Genomic DNA, 18,080 nt, shown 5'->3' with positions numbered 1-18,080 from the left:
AGACCGCTCACACACACACAGCGAGTCACGCTGCACTGAGCGCGCTCAGACCGCTCTCACACACACACAGCGAGTCACGCTGCACTGAGCGCGCTCACCGCACATGGAAACCAAACACTTGTGACCTGCCCCGGGCCGAAGGGATAGCGATGCCCCAACACACTACAGAGGTCTAAACAGGGTTTGGAGGGAGCTTCCTATGACAAGCTGTTTGAAAAGATTAAGATTAAAAACCGGAAAGAAAAACCATGTCTTTATTTTGTCACAGATGACACACCATGCATGCACAGTTGCATACACGTGCACAGCAACCAGTACACACACACACACACACTTTTGGAGGCGGCGTAAAAATTATCCACCGCGTTTGACCCATCCTGGCTCGTCCTCCTCCGTGGATCAGGGCAGGAGCTCGTCCTCCTCCGTGGATCAGGGCAGGAGCTCGTCCTCCTCCGTGGATCAGGGCAGGAGCTCGTCCTCCTCCGTGGATCAGGGCAGGAGCGGTGGGCAGCTGCAGCGAAGCGCCCAGGGACCAACTTCTTCCAACCGCCGCTGGTCAGACGACCATCTTCTGCATGTTTTTAGTGGGGCTTATATATGGAGGAACCCTCAGGGGAGCAAGGCGAGGCAAGAGATCTACCACTGCGCCACCGTGCCAACAGCTAAGTTTGACTATCCGGAATTAACATTACAGATAATAACATAATTATGTTGTAATCACATTGTGACTATAGCCAGAATTTTCAGTCAAGATATCTGTAACGTCATTCTTCCTAGTCATAAAGAACATTTCAGATATCCACAGTGACATTCTTCCTAGGACAAATGATGTTTGCCGTTCATGTGTATGGGGTTTCTCATTATAGATATCTACAATGCAGATATCTGCAAATGAATTATGACTAGGTGTAATTCCAGTTTGAGATATCTACCATATGATTTTGGCTAGTTATAATCCAGTTCAAGTTATCTAGATATATTCATTCTGACTGGCAAAAACTTAATTAAGTTATCTAAAAAGAATAATAATGTAGATATCTTGAATTGAGAGGGGAATTAAATATATCTTGGATCGAACTGGAACGACGACGAGTGAGAATTAAATGATCGATATCTGATTCTGAAACTGGAATTGCAACTCATAATCTAGTCATACTAGTCATAATTCAGTTGCAGATACAGATATGTGTCATGAGAAACACCATACACATGAATGATGATGTCATTTGTCCTAGGAAGGACATGCATATCTAAAATCATCTTTGTGACGAGGAAGATATCTGCAATGCATATCCTGTCCAGCTACTAAATGCTATAACCTCTTCTCATACGCTTCCTACAGACAGGAGACAGGATGGGACATGAAAGGAAAAATACAAATCAAACATCTCCTCCTTGCCGGAGCTCAGGGGGGGGGGGGGGGGGGAAGGGGGTTCAAATGGGAAGAAAAATGGACAACATATTTAAACAGATTGTGAAAACAATTCCATCTGTCGCCTTTGGCTCGCCACGGCTCGCCAGATGGAGCACTTATCATTATGAATGCTAACTGCAAGAACGTTGCCAATTGGCTCCTAAAGCCCTTTCTCCTGCGACGGCGCCACCAAACAAAAGGCCCCACATTATTTAATAATTTTGCCGTTAAACTAGTGTCTATTAAAGTGGTCTAGTGAAGGCAGAGGACACCAACACAGAGGCTGAAAACACACAAGTTAAACTAGTGTCTATTAACACGTTCACTGCCATTGACGAGTTATCTCGGCTTACAGAATCCAACGGTTCACTGCCAAAGACGAGTTATCTCGGCTTTAAAAAAAAAAAAAAAAAATTTGACGGTGGGACGTGGATCAACGCTCCCCACGTCTCCTATAAAAATATTGGAGTCAGCGAACGTGTACAACCCATTCCACGGACCCACTAAGTGGCGACAGTGCTCTCCACACTAGGAAAAGCAGAGCCAAAACTGTAGGGTAACGCGCGAGGAAACCATTCTCTACTGTAAAATGGATTGGCGAAAACGCTTTCACTTTCGCGCATTATCGCGCTGGGAGCTGGCGGTGGGGGATTCCAAAAATAGACTGGGTGGAAAACACACTTTGAAACACGCAGCATAAAGCCTAGAATCGCACAAAGCTTCATCAAAGCTCTCAAACCCAAGAAACAAGTGAGCCCTATCCACACTCGCTGCCAGGGAGGGAGGCTGCTCAAACTCGCAGCAGCAGCAGCAGCAGCAGCAGAACACTCGCTTGTGACAAACGCAGGCTGAAAGCCACCAGACACGCCCACGGAGGGAGGAGTTTGAAGGAGAGGGCGTTCAGAACTATATTGTTTAGATGTCTGATCTCTCACTGATGCCAAAAATAAATGGTTAAAGTGACTGTTCTGCCTGTTTGATTGAATTTCACAAAACTGCGATTATCTCAGCTTTCACTCTCAGACGCTGAAACCATGCTGTACTCAACGGCTAATATCTACATAACTACTAACTCTACAAACTAACTCTTTTAGACAGAGAAAGCACACATTCTATTAGTACTTTTGTGAACTTTATGTTCACAAAGTCCAAGCAGAAAATAATCCTCGGCTCTTGTAAAATGAGCCAGAATCCTCAAAAAAACCCTCTGGCAGAACCTACCTACAGTTAAAAAAAAAAGGCTGGCAGTGAATGTGTTAAAGTGGTCTAGTGAAGGCAGAGGACACCAACACCGAGGCTGAAAACACACACGTTAAACTAGTGTCTATTAAAGTGGTCTATTGAAGGCAGAGGACACCAACACTGAGGCTGAAAACACACAAGTTAAACTAGTGTCTATTAAAGTGGTCTAGTGAAGGCAGAGGACACCAACACAGAGGCTGAAAACACATGTTAAACTAGTATCTATTAAAGTGGTCTAGTGAAGGCAGAGGACACCAACACCGAGGCTGAAAACACACATGTTAAACTAGTGTCTATTAAAGTGGTCTAGTGAAGGCAGAGGACACCAACACAGAGGCTGAAAACACACATGTTAAACTAGTGTCTATTAAAGTGGTCTAGTGAAGGCAGAGGACACCAACACAGAGGCTGAAAACACACATGTTAAACTAGTGTCTATTAAAGTGGTCTAGTGAAGGCAGAGGACACCAACACCGAGGCTGAAAACACACATGTTAAACTAGTGTCTATTAAAGTGGTCTAGTGAAGGCAGAGGACACCAACACAGAGGCTGAAAACACACATGTTAAACTAGTATCTATTAAAGTGGTCTAGTGAAGGCAGAGGACACCAACACAGAGGCTGAAAACACACATGTTAAACTAGTATCTATTAAAGTGGTCTAGTGAAGGCAGAGGACACCAACACAGAGGCTGAAAACACACATGTTAAACTAGTGTCTATTAAAGTGGTCTAGTGAAGGCAGAGGACACCAACACAGAGGCTGAAAACACACAAGTTAAACTAGTGTCTATTAAAGTGGTCTAGTGAAGGCAGAGGACACCAACACAGAGGCTGAAAACACACATGTTAAACTAGTGTCTATTAAAGTGGTCTAGTGAAGGCAGAGGACACCAACACCGAGGCTGAAAACACACATGTTAAACTAGTGTCTATTAAAGTGGTCTAGTGAAGGCAGAGGACACCAACACCGAGGCTGAAAACACACATGTTAAACTAGTGTCTATTAAAGTGGTCTAGTGAAGGCAGAGGACACCAACACAGAGGCTGAAAACACACATGTTAAACTAGTATCTATTAAAGTGGTCTAGTGAAGGCAGAGGACACCAACACAGAGGCTGAAAACACACATGTTAAACTAGTGTCTATTAAAGTGGTCTAGTGAAGGCAGAGGACACCAACACCGAGGCTGAAAACACACATGTTAAACTAGTGTCTATTAAAGTGGTCTAGTGAAGGCAGAGGACACCAACACAGAGGCTGAAAACACACAAGTTAAACTAGTATCTATTAAAGTGGTCTAGTGAAGGCAGAGGACACCAACACTGAGGCTGAAAACACACATGTTAAACTAGTGTCTATTAAAGTGGTCTAGTGAAGGCAGAGGACACCAACACCGAGGCTGAAAACACACATGTTAAACTAGTGTCTATTAAAGTGGTCTAGTGAAGGCAGAGGACACCAACACAGAGGCTGAAAACACACAAGTTAAACTAGTATCTATTAAAGTGGTCTAGTGAAGGCAGAGGACACCAACACTGAGGCTGAAAACACACATGTTAAACTAGTGTCTATTAAAGTGGTCTAGTGAAGGCAGAGGACACCAACACAGAGGCTGAAAACACACAAGTTAAACTAGTATCTATTAAAGTGGTCTAGTGAAGGCAGAGGACACCAACACTGAGGCTGAAAACACACATGTTAAACTAGTGTCTATTAAAGTGGTCTAGTGAAGGCAGAGGACACCAACACTGAGGCTGAAAACACACATGTTAAACTAGTGTCTATTAAAGTGGTCTAGTGAAGGCAGAGGACACCAACACAGAGGCTGAAAACACACAAGTTAAACTAGTATCTATTAAAGTGGTCTAGTGAAGGCAGAGGACACCAACACTGAGGCTGAAAACACACATGTTAAACTAGTGTCTATTAAAGTGGTCTAGTGAAGGCAGAGGACACCAACACAGAGGCTGAAAACACACAAGTTAAACTAGTATCTATTAAAGTGGTCTAGTGAAGGCAGAGGACACCAACACTGAGGCTGAAAACACACATGTTAAACTAGTGTCTATTAAAGTGGTCTAGTGAAGGCAGAGGACACCAACACTGAGGCTGAAAACACACATGTTAAACTAGTGTCTATTAAAGTGGTCTAGTGAAGGCAGAGGACACCAACACAGAGGCTGAAAACACACATGTTAAACTAGTGTCTATTAAAGTGGTCTAGTGAAGGCAGAGGACACCAACACAGAGGCTGAAAACACACATGTTAAACTAGTATCTATTAAAGTGGTCTAGTGAAGGCAGAGGACACCAACACCGAGGCTGAAAACACACATGTTAAACTAGTATCTATTAAAGTGGTCTAGTGAAGGCAGAGGACACCAACACAGAGGCTGAAAACACACATGTTAAACTAGTATCTATTAAAGTGGTCTAGTGAAGGCAGAGGACACCAACACCGAGGCTGAAAACACACATGTTAAACTAGTGTCTATTAAAGTGGTCTAGTGAAGGCAGAGGACACCAACACAGAGGCTGAAAACACACATGTTAAACTAGTATCTATTAAAGTGGTCTAGTGAAGGCAGAGGACACCAACACTGAGGCTGAAAACACACATGTTAAACTAGTGTCTATTAAAGTGGTCTAGTGAAGGCAGAGGACACCAACACCGAGGCTGAAAACACACATGTTAAAATAGTGTCTATTAAAGTGGTCTAGTGAAGGCAGAGGACACCAACACAGAGGCTGAAAACACACAAGTTAAACTAGTATCTATTAAAGTGGTCTAGTGAAGGCAGAGGACACCAACACTGAGGCTGAAAACACACATGTTAAACTAGTGTCTATTAAAGTGGTCTAGTGAAGGCAGAGGACACCAACACAGAGGCTGAAAACACACAAGTTAAACTAGTATCTATTAAAGTGGTCTAGTGAAGGCAGAGGACACCAACACTGAGGCTGAAAACACACATGTTAAACTAGTGTCTATTAAAGTGGTCTAGTGAAGGCAGAGGACACCAACACTGAGGCTGAAAACACACATGTTAAACTAGTGTCTATTAAAGTGGTCTAGTGAAGGCAGAGGACACCAACACAGAGGCTGAAAACACACAAGTTAAACTAGTATCTATTAAAGTGGTCTAGTGAAGGCAGAGGACACCAACACTGAGGCTGAAAACACACATGTTAAACTAGTGTCTATTAAAGTGGTCTAGTGAAGGCAGAGGACACCAACACAGAGGCTGAAAACACACAAGTTAAACTAGTATCTATTAAAGTGGTCTAGTGAAGGCAGAGGACACCAACACTGAGGCTGAAAACACACATGTTAAACTAGTGTCTATTAAAGTGGTCTAGTGAAGGCAGAGGACACCAACACTGAGGCTGAAAACACACATGTTAAACTAGTGTCTATTAAAGTGGTCTAGTGAAGGCAGAGGACACCAACACTGAGGCTGAAAACACACAAGCATGTGTCTAATCACAGACTCTACTCAGGTGAGGAAATGAAAACTGCGGGCAGGCAAAATCAATCTTTTAATTAAGTACATCGTTGCATCTTTAACGACCGTGAATAATTTCACACAGGATTACGTCGGACCTGGTAGTAACTAGACATATTAACTTAATAATTAACAGAGCATAGGAAGTGGTACTGTAGTAACCAGTTCCCATAATCTCCTACTGACTAATGGCATATGTTCATACAAGACGTCTTAATGTTAGCCCCGTGGGGGGGTTCAGGTATAGAGAGGTTTCTGCTTCAGCACTGTACCAGAGCAGAGATTTCCATCCACCAGTTATTCTCCCATAGACATTTCGTAAAAAATGCTTATAACAATTGTTTTACTTGTTTAAATCAAACGGTTCAGCTATATTTAGAATCGGGAGAGATCACATAACATTTCACTCGGACCAAAACGTAAAAAAATTTCGCATTTAAAGAAAATATTTTTTTTCTTAAGTTTTGGTCCGAGTGAAATGTTCTATTGTCTCGCCCGATTGTAAATATAGCAGAACCGTTTGGTTTGACGAAGTAAAACTATTTTTACAACTATTTTACGAAATGTCTATGGGAAAATAAATGGCGGATGAAAATCTCTGGTACAGTGCTGAAGCAGGAAGTGACGTTCACTTTGCCTCTCTCTCTCGCAGTAATACAAGACGTCTTAATGTTAGCCACGTGAGTTGGTTCAGGTGCAGATGATTTGAAGAGAAACAGAATGCAAGCAGCCATGTTCAGTTAAAAACACATCGTCATGAGTAAACATTTTGCTATTCTCTTTCTGTTTTATTTCTAAATGTCTTTCATTTAAATTGTTGAGAAAAATGCATTGCAAACAAAATGATTGAAATCTATGTGAAACTTTAAATGTATTCTAATACAAGCTCAACATTGGATGCTTTTTTGCTGCAGCATGGCTCGGGGTGACACCTTCAGTGAAATCATGCCCACATTTGCTCATATTTGGCAGATTGAGTTGGAGCAACACACCTGGGTATCTTCCTTGCCAAGTCATTTATTACTGGCATCTCAAAGCGCTTCTACAATGTGCTGTATGAATTTGTAACAAAGTGAAAAGACCTCTGGTTGCAAAGCGTGTACTTTCATCAATGTGTAGTAAAAGGAGAAGAATATTTGTGAATGGGAAGAATAAAGATATGAAATTGGCATCGATCTAGTGTTAATAGTCGATCGGCTTGGCCAATTTGTTTATGATCGATAGATCTAAACTAATGTCTCCAATGAATCGCAAATGCAGAGCAAAAACATTAACAGGGTTCATACAGATTGACCATTGGATTTCCATGACTTTTCCATGACTTTAAGCCAAATTTCCACGACCAAACATTAAAGTTGCGGTGTATACATAAAAAAGTCAGCGAGTAAAAAACATTCTATGTAATGTAACTGCTAACAGATGACATTAATTGAAAAACTAACATGGTCATTTAGTACTAAAACACGTTACTAGCCCCAACACTGACGACAACAAAGATCTTGAGTAGGGCTGGGCGATATGGACCAAAAATCATATCTCAGTATTTGCAGTCTCAATTCTGACTGAACTCAGTCTTTTCAAACGGATCCTCAATGTTACGGAAAAGAAAAGTATTTGCTGTAGGTCAATGCCAATCACAACCTACCTACATCTATTGCATGACTTTTCCTGCATGTTATTCAAACCTGGCGCCATTACATCATCAATGTTTTCAGCCACCGTTTCAGATTCCATATTCTACAATCGTGACAGGGACTGTTTATTATTATTATTATATTCTACAGAATATGAAAGCACAGAATGTAAGCTTTCAAATGACGTGTCACACATTGAAATCAGAAAACAGTTGAAGAAGACTTAGTTGCTTATTTGAATGTTCATATTCCTAAAAGCAAAATTCCGGGGAAATCACCCTGAAAGTTTGTGAACAACCTTAGTTTGCTAACAAATTATAAGTACATGTATTTAGTGGTCCTAAAACTGTTGTTTGTTATATATTGATTCCATTCTTCAACATCTAAACTTGTGTAATATGAAGAAAAAATACTTGTATCTCTTATCTTCACAGTTGCCTACAGTATTGTTAGCTCTTTCAGCAGACCATGTCACAATTGAGAAGTGCACATAAATGGTGGCTTGATACGCAGCAGAAGGGAAAATGAAACACGCAAACAGAAAGCAGCATCCGGGGGCTGCAGAATGCTGCATATTTTTCCACAAAATATTGAGAAAAAAGTTGGGTTTCTTTTACATTATGCACATTCAAGAGCAAATCTGTGAATGCGTGTTTCTTGCATGTTTTTTGTCTGAATATGCTGGCTTAAAGATAAGAATGCCTAAGATGGCCTCTATCTTTAGAGGGGCTGTGTTGTGTCCTGTGCTACAGGATGCAGCATTCATTTGACAGCTACAACACGTCTTACATGCTAAAAGAGTTTCAGCAAGCAGGAGGCGGCTTCACAACGCATGCATGGTCGCTCTCTTTTCTCTTATAAATGCATCATCTACGCTTGATCTACAGTACAGGCCCGCTGTATTCAATAATATGCTCGATTGTTTTTTCCCCTCCAAATTATTAATGCCATTAACTCATTGAGTGCCATGGACGTCCTTCGACGTCCAATTAAATAGTGACGTAGAGTGCCACGGACGTCCTTCGACGTCCAATGCGTTTTTTGACGGTGGGACGTCGATCAAAGCCTTCCGCAGCTCCTGTACAACTATAGTAGCTATTGGAGGTCTATAACCTATTTTACAGAACCCTTAGGTGGCGACAGTGCTCTCCAGATTACAGAAATGTCAGGAATACACAGCCTGAAATAGCCTTGATGAAAGAGAACCCGCTCATGCTGCAGTCCAGAGCCATGTAGATTGTTCTGGCTGCAACTGACGGTGCGTGCGAACACAGTCAATCCGCGCACACAACTGAGTCCTTCTGCCTCTGTCTGTCTGTCAGCATAGTTTCTCCACATGATTAGCCGCTAGAAAAGCAGCAGCGCGACACTGAAAAGCCAAACCTTTCACTGCAGTCCGCGTGTGGCTTCTCCATGTTGCGCTGCCTGGGAGGCGGCGCTTCCCAGGCTTCCTAGACGCTTGGTGCGAGGCTGTGTGTTACTAGTGTGGGGAGGAGTTTTCAGCTGAGGGGGGGGAGGGGGGGTGGGGCACGCAGGGCAGGACACAACTACACCACATCACTACATCAGAAAATATTACCGTATCTAGAGTCAGTGAATGTGCTTGAAATGCTGCATTTCACAAAAGGCTGAATATCTCAGCTTATAATTTGAAATGCCTGAAAACGCTGAAAACAACCTATCTTCTCCGGCTCATAACTAAAGAACGGAAAATGGTATCAATAAACTTTTTTTTGCTGATGATACAATAGAGTCTCCTTGTTCTTTTTGCGTGTTCGGTGTTTACATAGTAATATCACACAATATTCTGTGGGCCTCGAGAAATCACTGAAAACGCTCTGAAAACTCTGGCACTGGGAGCGTCCGTTCTCCAAAAGTGGCTGGCACTCAATGAGTTAAATAGGAATAGGTCTCTTTTATCAAAAATAATAATAATAATTAAAATGACGGCCAATTAATAGATTATGGCGATTTGATCATCTATATGAATATGTGTAGCTTAATAAATGATAAAGTGTTATCCTGTGTTTGAGCAGTCGGAGGTGGATGGTGGTCAGGGAGGGGGTCAGATATTGATGGTGTAAAAACACAAGCAGCTGCCCCCCTCCAGCCTCCATCCCATGTCAGATATCAATCTGGAGTGTTTCTTGAGGGAGCGGGGAGGCGGGTCTGTATCGGAGGATCAGAGTGTGCTCGGGACAGATAAGTGCCGTCCATGGAGAGCTGCAGGCAAAGCTGTCTCACAGCTCTCACAGCAGACACTAGATGTTCAACCACAAATGGGACATGGTCTGTAGGCTGTGGCTCTTGTAAAAAAACTAAACAAAAAGGGACGGACAAACGCCGTCTTTATTTTGTCACAGACGACACACCACTCATGCACACACCTACACAGCAGCCATTACACACATACATGCTTTTTGGAGGCGCTGTGAAATTTGCCGCCCGCGTTTGACCCATCCTGGCTCGTCCTCCTCCATGGATCAGGCCAGGAGCGGTGGGCAGCTGCAGTGAAGCATCTGGGGACCAACTTCTTCCAACCGCCGCTGGTCAGACGTCGATCTTCTGCATGTTTTGAGTGGGGGTCCATATTGATGTGATATGGAGGAAACCCCAGGGGAGCACGAGGAGAACATGCTCCACACAGAAATAGCCCACCTGGGCACTATAGGCACCGAAGACATGGGGAGACAGACCACCAGAGACAACAGCATCCCAGGTGAGATGGAACCCAGGACCTTCTTGCTGTGAGGTGAGAGCGTTGCCGGTGTATGGCAAAGGGAAAACAAAGGTCTTCCCGGGAAATCAGTGTGAGGATTTGTGGAAACATGGAAAGTTTGGAATAGTCTACGCCTGGATCTTTTTAGGAATAGAGTGCTAAAGTTGCGCTCTCTTCCGTGTTAGGCATATGCACCAAGGGATTTCATCCGGCATACATTTTTCCATCAACATTTTGTAAAATGCTTCTAAAATAGTTTGACTTAGTCAAACCAAGTGATTCAGCTAGATTCAGAATTAGGAGAGAACAGAACATTTCACTCTGACCAAAACTAAAAAAAGACGTGGATTTTTGTTTTGCAAGTAAGTTCACGCTCCATCGGTGGAGGTTGATTTCTGTAGGAAGTCACCGAATTAAATGGTAGAAGAGGCAGATTGAGGTAAAGAGGGTACACCAAAAAATTTTATAAATATAAATATAATAAATAAAAAAATAATTAAATTAATTAATAAATTAATTCATTCATTCATTCTTTCCACCACTTTAATGGTTTGGTTTGTAATATGGGCTAAGTCTAACAGTGTATCATAATAGTAAAAGAGTCGGACATTAATGGTAAACTGTACGTGTTTTTCTGCTCATTTGAACTCAATTTAACTCATTCACCGCCAATGACGTCTTTGACGTGTTATCAGCAATGGCCTTCCCCGCCAAGGACGTGTTTGACGTGTTTTTGTTTTTATTGGTGCAGCGCCTGCAGCAAACACTTGCCCAGCCTGTGACACAGACACAGGTCCCTGCCTTCAAAGGGTAGCCGACAGCACGCGATCAAACACATACCGCAGCTGTTGTTTTGAAATTGAGCAAGAGGAAAAGCAGAGAACGGGTAACGCTTCCTTGTGCAGACAGGAGAAACGCCATTGAAATGCCCTCGGCGCGCTGCACGAGCTGGAGTCGCCTTCCTCTGTGCCAGCCAGGAGAAAACGGGAGAAAGTAATCAAGAGATGTGTTTGATCATCGGAGGAATGAGGAAATGATCGATCAGTTTGCGAGGGCGGTGAGGACGTGTTGAATAGCCGAGGGGAAAACGGGAACGATCAAATAGCAGAGTTGATATGACAGGGAGACATGGACGAGGACGGGTGTACCAGAACAAATCAAAAATAAACACAGGAACAGCTAGGCAGCAGCGGGCAGAAGGCACTCACAGCAGCCCGCTGTCCTTCTCAAGAGCTCTTCAGTTGGTTCATGAAATCGCTGGGCTGCGTGCCCTCCAGTGTTGCTCCTGGCCAATCCCAGCGCCACAGGGCGTGGTTATTGCTTATCCTATGTTGGGTTAGAAATCTAAAAGGGGGATCGTGTGTGTGTGTGTGTGTGTGTGTGTGTGTGTGTGTGTGTGTGTGTCTGTCTGTCTGTCTGACTGTCTGTCTGTCTGTCTGTCTGTCTGTCTGCACACTCACACCGAGTAAACTGTATTGTTGAATGTAAAAAAAAAGCACTTCATGTGTGTATATATATATATATATATATTTTTTTTTTTTGTCATTTGTGTCCTAACGAATAATATTTACATGTCTGATGTCAATACAGTTCAAAATAAAAGAATTGAGAGTGAGTTATGCCTGAGATTGTGCCCTTTTACAAAAATGCTTTTTTCTCCCTTTTCTCTTCCCAGACAGGCTTTTTTGGTGAACATGGGGTGTATAAAAAGGGTTATAAGTAGAGTACAGAACATGCTAAAAGCTAACTTTCTTTTTGGGGGTGAAAGTAGAGACTTAGATCTTCATTTCGAGGTATTGGACATCACTGTAGTCCTAGTACAGAATTTACTGTGGGTCTTGAAAGATGACCAAACATTATGGAAATACTTGGCCTGTGCCAAAAATGCCAGTCAGATATTGGCAGTGAATGAGTTAACGTCACTTTGCTCAATGTCTCTGCTTATATAAACAAAGAAGTAAGTTGGGAAACAAACAGATATTTTTGCATAAAATCCCCTCATTAGTAGGAGGAAATCCCCTCTGCTCCTCCAACACTATTCAACTGTTACATTGATGAAGTGAGACAGTGAGCAGCATCACATCTCCACTCAAACCACATTCACGCATATGATTACTGACGTAAACCACATTCACACATATGATTACTGACGTAAACCACATTCACGCATATGATTACTGACGTAAACCACATTCACGCATATGATTACTGACGTGCCTTCAGAGCAACAGAGCGCCTCCGAATATTGACACAGACAAGTCAGCTTTAATTCTCCACACCAAAACAAACAGAAGCGTTGGTAGAAACAGTGTTTTGTCTCTGCTGGCAGGCGTCATGCAGCCATCGCTGAAGGAAGTGTCAGTGACACGTCTGATGTACTGTATGAGGAAGACTGCTTCAAATTCAGACCACATTTGCTCACGAGAAACTTCAAAGCGGCAGAGTTTCTAGCGGCAACAAGGAGTGAAGGTAAACATTGCTAATTTCCATATACCTTCCATATATTATAAATACATATTATATATTTCCATATAGCACCAACATTGTAATGATACAAAAAGCTGGTTGAAACCCGCCAAGTGTTGCTCTATCGGTAGGGATGTGTATGTTTTGAACGAATACTGCTGGAACAGTTAGAACTATTAAACGTTACTAAACTATTAAATTAACTATTAAAAGTAGGCCTGTGAATCTTCACTGGCCTCACGATTTCGATTACGATTCATCTGTCAACGATTCGATTCGATTCCACGATGCATAACGATGCATCTCGATACAGCTCAAAGTATCAAATCCTCAATTTTCTGTACTATTACTGCACATGGCTACTTTTTCATCAATTAATACAAGCAGTCAGATAATATCAAGTCCCTTTTTTTTTTTTTACTTTAAAGTGCTTTAAAATCTGAATGTCAACAGAAATTTAAACATAAACGATTCATCTGTGAACGTTTCGATTCGATTCACACGTCCGCATCGCGATGCATCGATTACACGATTAATTTTGACACCCCTAATTAAAAGTCCCTTATATGACAGCAAGATGGACATTTTGTGGCCAAAGGAACATACTGTGACCTTGCAGGACACTGAAGGAACATACTGTGACCTTTAACCTTGCACGACACTGATAACCTTAAGAGGTGTGTGAGACTAATGAGAACGCAAGTTCATTATTTGTAATCGATAGGGATCCATCAATTAGTCAGTGAATGAACTCTTCAGTCTACGTTCGCCTGCACTGACATCAATCACACTCTGACGTGGAGTGAAGGACAGGCTGAACTTATTGAGATCTGACTTTTGAACCATTTTCAAACATTCTATTATTACAAAATCTGTAGTAAATGAATGCAATGATGATGCAAAAGAAACAATGTTTAAAGCTGCATTCAGCGATGTTTTTGTGTTAAAATAAGTGTTAAATGGCTCTATATTCTGACAGCAATCGCTGAAATAGTATTTTGTCAGTAACTTGGAACCCACAACCCCCCACTGTCCTCTATCTCTCTCCTGTAGTCCTGCAGGCAGGGCGGACGTATCTCCGCAAGCGTAACTCGGAGAGACTCAGGGCTGGCGGCGTTGGATTCGGGGTGAAAAAATACATATAGTCTTGCAGAGGCATCGCGATCTGCCCTTTCGTTTCCAAGAAAAACATTTCTCTGCTTGGATAGTGTGAGGTCGCCCACCTCCCACTATCTGAGAGTCTCTACGAGCTTAATCATCAGTTTCATTCAGTGCATGGCCCAATTCCAATGTCCACTCAGACTTTGAGGTGAGTTCCCACTACTTACTGAAGTGCACGTAAACGCATCAAACACATTATTGCCATTATCTGCTTATTGTCACGTATCGTGTGTCACTGTTCATTTAGACACGACAGATTTTGTCATGATGCAAAGCTGCTTGAAAATGGGCAAAGTGGCTCGTTAATCACATTTGTCCTTGACGGTGTGTCAATAAAACAGCACAGTGCCTCTTCTTACCTGATGTTTCTTTACAGTGTGTCAATAAAACAGCACAGTGCCTCTCACCTGATGTTTCTTTACGGTGTGTCAATAAAACAGCACAGTGCTTCTTACCTGATGTTTCTTTACGGTGTGTCAATAAAACAGCACAGTGCCTCAGTCTTACCTGATGTTTCTTGGGCTCAGGCGACATCTCCTGAGGGATGAATTTGATTGGTCCTTTGATCTGCCGCCTGGACCGCTTGGTGCCGTCGGGCAGCGTCTCCATGGCGATGTCTGCATCATCACTGCTGGCCTGGTCGCACTCTGAGCACTGCCTGAGGAGAGGAGACAGAGCGGGTCTGAGGATCTGAGCAGAACACTCTGAGCACTGCCTGAGGAGACGGAGACAGAGCAGGTCTGAGGATCTGAGCAGAACACTCTGAGCACTGCCTGAGGAGACGGAGACAGAGCAGGTCTGAGGATCTGAGGAGAGCATCTTTACTATTTACTGTAGAAAACGGCCTTTCAAGACTTGTTCTTTCTTGAACAAAAAATAACAATGGGGGGAATTTTGTCCCCTTGTTCTCGCTTAAACTGAATGTTTTATGGTCACTCAAGATTCTCTGGGTCACGTGTTGACTTGGTTCGAGCCTTAAAAGTCGTTATATTTGGATTTATCGAAATGTCTATGGAGAAAATGGACGCGGAACTTACTTCCGGGGCAAATGACGTCAGGAAAAGTCACGTGTCTGTTGAGCTCTATATGACCCCCTGCTCTACATTATATTATTGTCACTTTGTGCATTTCTGATTTGTTCTGCATTACACAATACTTTGACTCATAAATATGATTTGTTCTGCATTACACAATACTTTGACTCATAAATATGATTTGTTCTGCATTACACAATACTTTGACTCATAAATATGATTTGTTCTGCATTACACAATACTTTGACTCATAAATATGATTTGTTCTGCATTACACAATACTTTGACTCATAAATATGATTTGTTCTGCATTACACAATACTTTGACTCATAAATATGATTTGTTCTGCATTACACAATACTTTGACTCATAAATATGATTTGTTCTGCATTACACAATACTTTGACTCATAAATATGATTTGTTCTGCATTACACAATACTTTGACTCATAAATATGATTTGTTCTGCATTACACAATACTTTGACTCATAAATATGATTTGTTCTGCATTACACAATACTTTGACTCATAAATATGATTTGTTCTGCATTACACAATACTTTGACTCATAAATATGATTTGTTCTGCATTACACAATACTTTGACTCATAAATATGATTTGTTCTGCATTACACAATACTTTGACTCATAAATATGATTTGTTCTGCATTACACAATACTTTGACTCATAAATATGATTTGTTCTGCATTACACAATACTTTGACTCATAAATATGATTTGTTCTGCATTACACAATACTTTGACTCATAAATATGATTTGTTCTGCATTACACAATACTTTGACTCATAAATATGATTTGTTCTGCATTACACAATACTTTGACTCATAAATATGATTTGTTCTGCATTACACAATACTTTGACTCATAAATATGATTTGTTCTGCATTACACAATACTTTGACTCATAAATATGATTTGTTCTGCATTACACAATACTTTGACTCATAAATATGATTTGTTCTGCATTACACAATACTTTGACTCATAAATATGATTTGTTCTGCATTACACAATACTTTGACTCATAAATATGATTTGTTCTGCATTACACAATACTTTGACTCATAAATATGATTTGTTCTGCATTACACAATACTTTGACTCATAAATATGATTTGTTCTGCATTACACAATACTTTGACTCATAAATATGATTTGTTCTGCATTACACAATACTTTGACTCATAAATATGATTTGTTCTGCATTACACAATACTTTGACTCATAAATAAACATGGTTTTGATTTGTTCTGCATTACACAATACTTTGACTCATAAATATGATTTGTTCTGCATTACACAATACTTTGACTCATAAATATGATTTGTTCTGCATTACACAATACTTTGACTCATAAATAAACATGGTTTTGGAACAAAGGGATTATAGGGGCGTCAGAGATTTTGAGAGAATAAGATCAGTGCGGAATGCATCACTACAGTCCAGCACTTCTGAGTGTGGATTTCAATCAGACACTGTGAATATGAGTCAACAACATGAAAAGGTTCCTGACAGAAAAAGTCTGGCAACCACTGGTATAATCTACATCTATACTGTGTTAATTGTATATTAATACTGTGTTGTAAATTATATAATATCTAGCACTACCAAACATGACCCGAACTGAATCTGCTGCTGATATTTACTGCATGGAGTGAAAGTTGGACCCGGGCAGTAGGGGTGGGGGAAAAAATCGATTCACCTAAGTATCGCGATTTTTAATGTCACGATTTTTTGGATCGATCTTTTATTTCAGAATCGATAATCGCAAATAAAAAAAATAATATATATATTTTTTTTGGGTGCTTGCAGTCAGGCCACTCACTGAACAGCAGGCCAGGCGCCGCCTACTGGTTTACTAGTGGTTTTATTACTTTATTAGTTAGTCTGAAGTAATAATTACACTTCAGGGTTAAAGTGGGTGCATCTCAATGTAAAATTGGACTTCAAACGGCCCAAATGTGGCTTCAAACGGCCCAAATTTCACGCGCGTTGGCCCATATCGGCCTGGCCTGCTTGGTATCTAATGCCCGGCCTGAATTATGATCCCAGTCCGCCCCTGTTTTTAACTATATCGCCCAGCCCTACTCATGATATATAATATACAGTCTCTAGTGTATGATTCAACTTTTCCCATGTTCTAATCTAGTGTAAAAAAGCAAACAAACTGAAAAAAGAAAAGAAAAAAATAAACAAAAATCGCAATAAATCGTAATATCGAATCGCAATAATCGTAGAATCGCAATACTTAAGAATCGCAATATAAATCGAATCGGCACCCAAGAATCGTGATAGTATCGAATCGGGAGATAAGTGAATCGCCACAGCCCTACCGGGCAGTTAGACTGCCATCCAAATTAATTTGCCGGTACCGGCTTCACAAAACAAGCCACTTCCCCAGTCCTTTGTCTGTTTTGACTGGAACAGAGTGCAGCACTCGCCTGTCTCTCGTCTGCCGTGTGCACATCTTTGTAATTAGGTTTTGACTCGCACACTTTTATCCTTCAAATGCTTTCTCATTTTCACCCAATAAAGTGGAACAGCGTCGCGCTCCTCTTATTCAGAATCTTAATGAATTAGTCCGGTCACAGACGAAGCCTGCGCTACACAAACAAATAACGTGCCCTGTATTATAAGGCCAGCTGCTTCTCCACACAGCCTTCATTTACACAAGAGTGAGTAAAAAGGTTAGACTTGTGTTTGCAGAGAACAGACGAAGCAAAACAGGCGAAGGAAAACAGGCGAAGCAGTGCTGTACTAAGTGACAGAGATGGAACAGAGCGAACAGAGGACTGCGTGCGTCTCTCCTCCAGATAACAACTCCAGTAGTTGAGAGAGGAGGAGTGTGACATTTTCACCATCTCAGCATCCTGC

The 18,080-nt window shown here is 41.5% G+C and overlaps 1 protein-coding gene across 2 annotated transcripts in view; it reads right to left on the bottom strand.

Annotated features, from left to right (window-relative positions):
• The window catches only part of phf14 (PHD finger protein 14), a 154,743-nt gene that overhangs the window by 65,246 nt on the left and 71,417 nt on the right, over nt 1-18,080 (bottom strand). For both annotated transcript variants that reach the window (XM_083646224.1, XM_083646225.1), the window contains one exon: nt 14,653-14,803. In XM_083646224.1, the coding sequence (XP_083502350.1) occupies nt 14,653-14,803 (151 nt within the window). The remainder of the gene's footprint in view (nt 1-14,652; nt 14,804-18,080) is intronic.

Source organism: Poromitra crassiceps (genome assembly GCF_964638095.1).
Source record: "Poromitra crassiceps genome assembly, chromosome: 11".
NCBI classification, from domain to species: domain Eukaryota; kingdom Metazoa; phylum Chordata; class Actinopteri; order Beryciformes; family Melamphaidae; genus Poromitra; species Poromitra crassiceps.
Note: the sequence above shows the minus strand (reverse complement) of the source record. Positions and strands in the feature narration are given on the sequence as shown.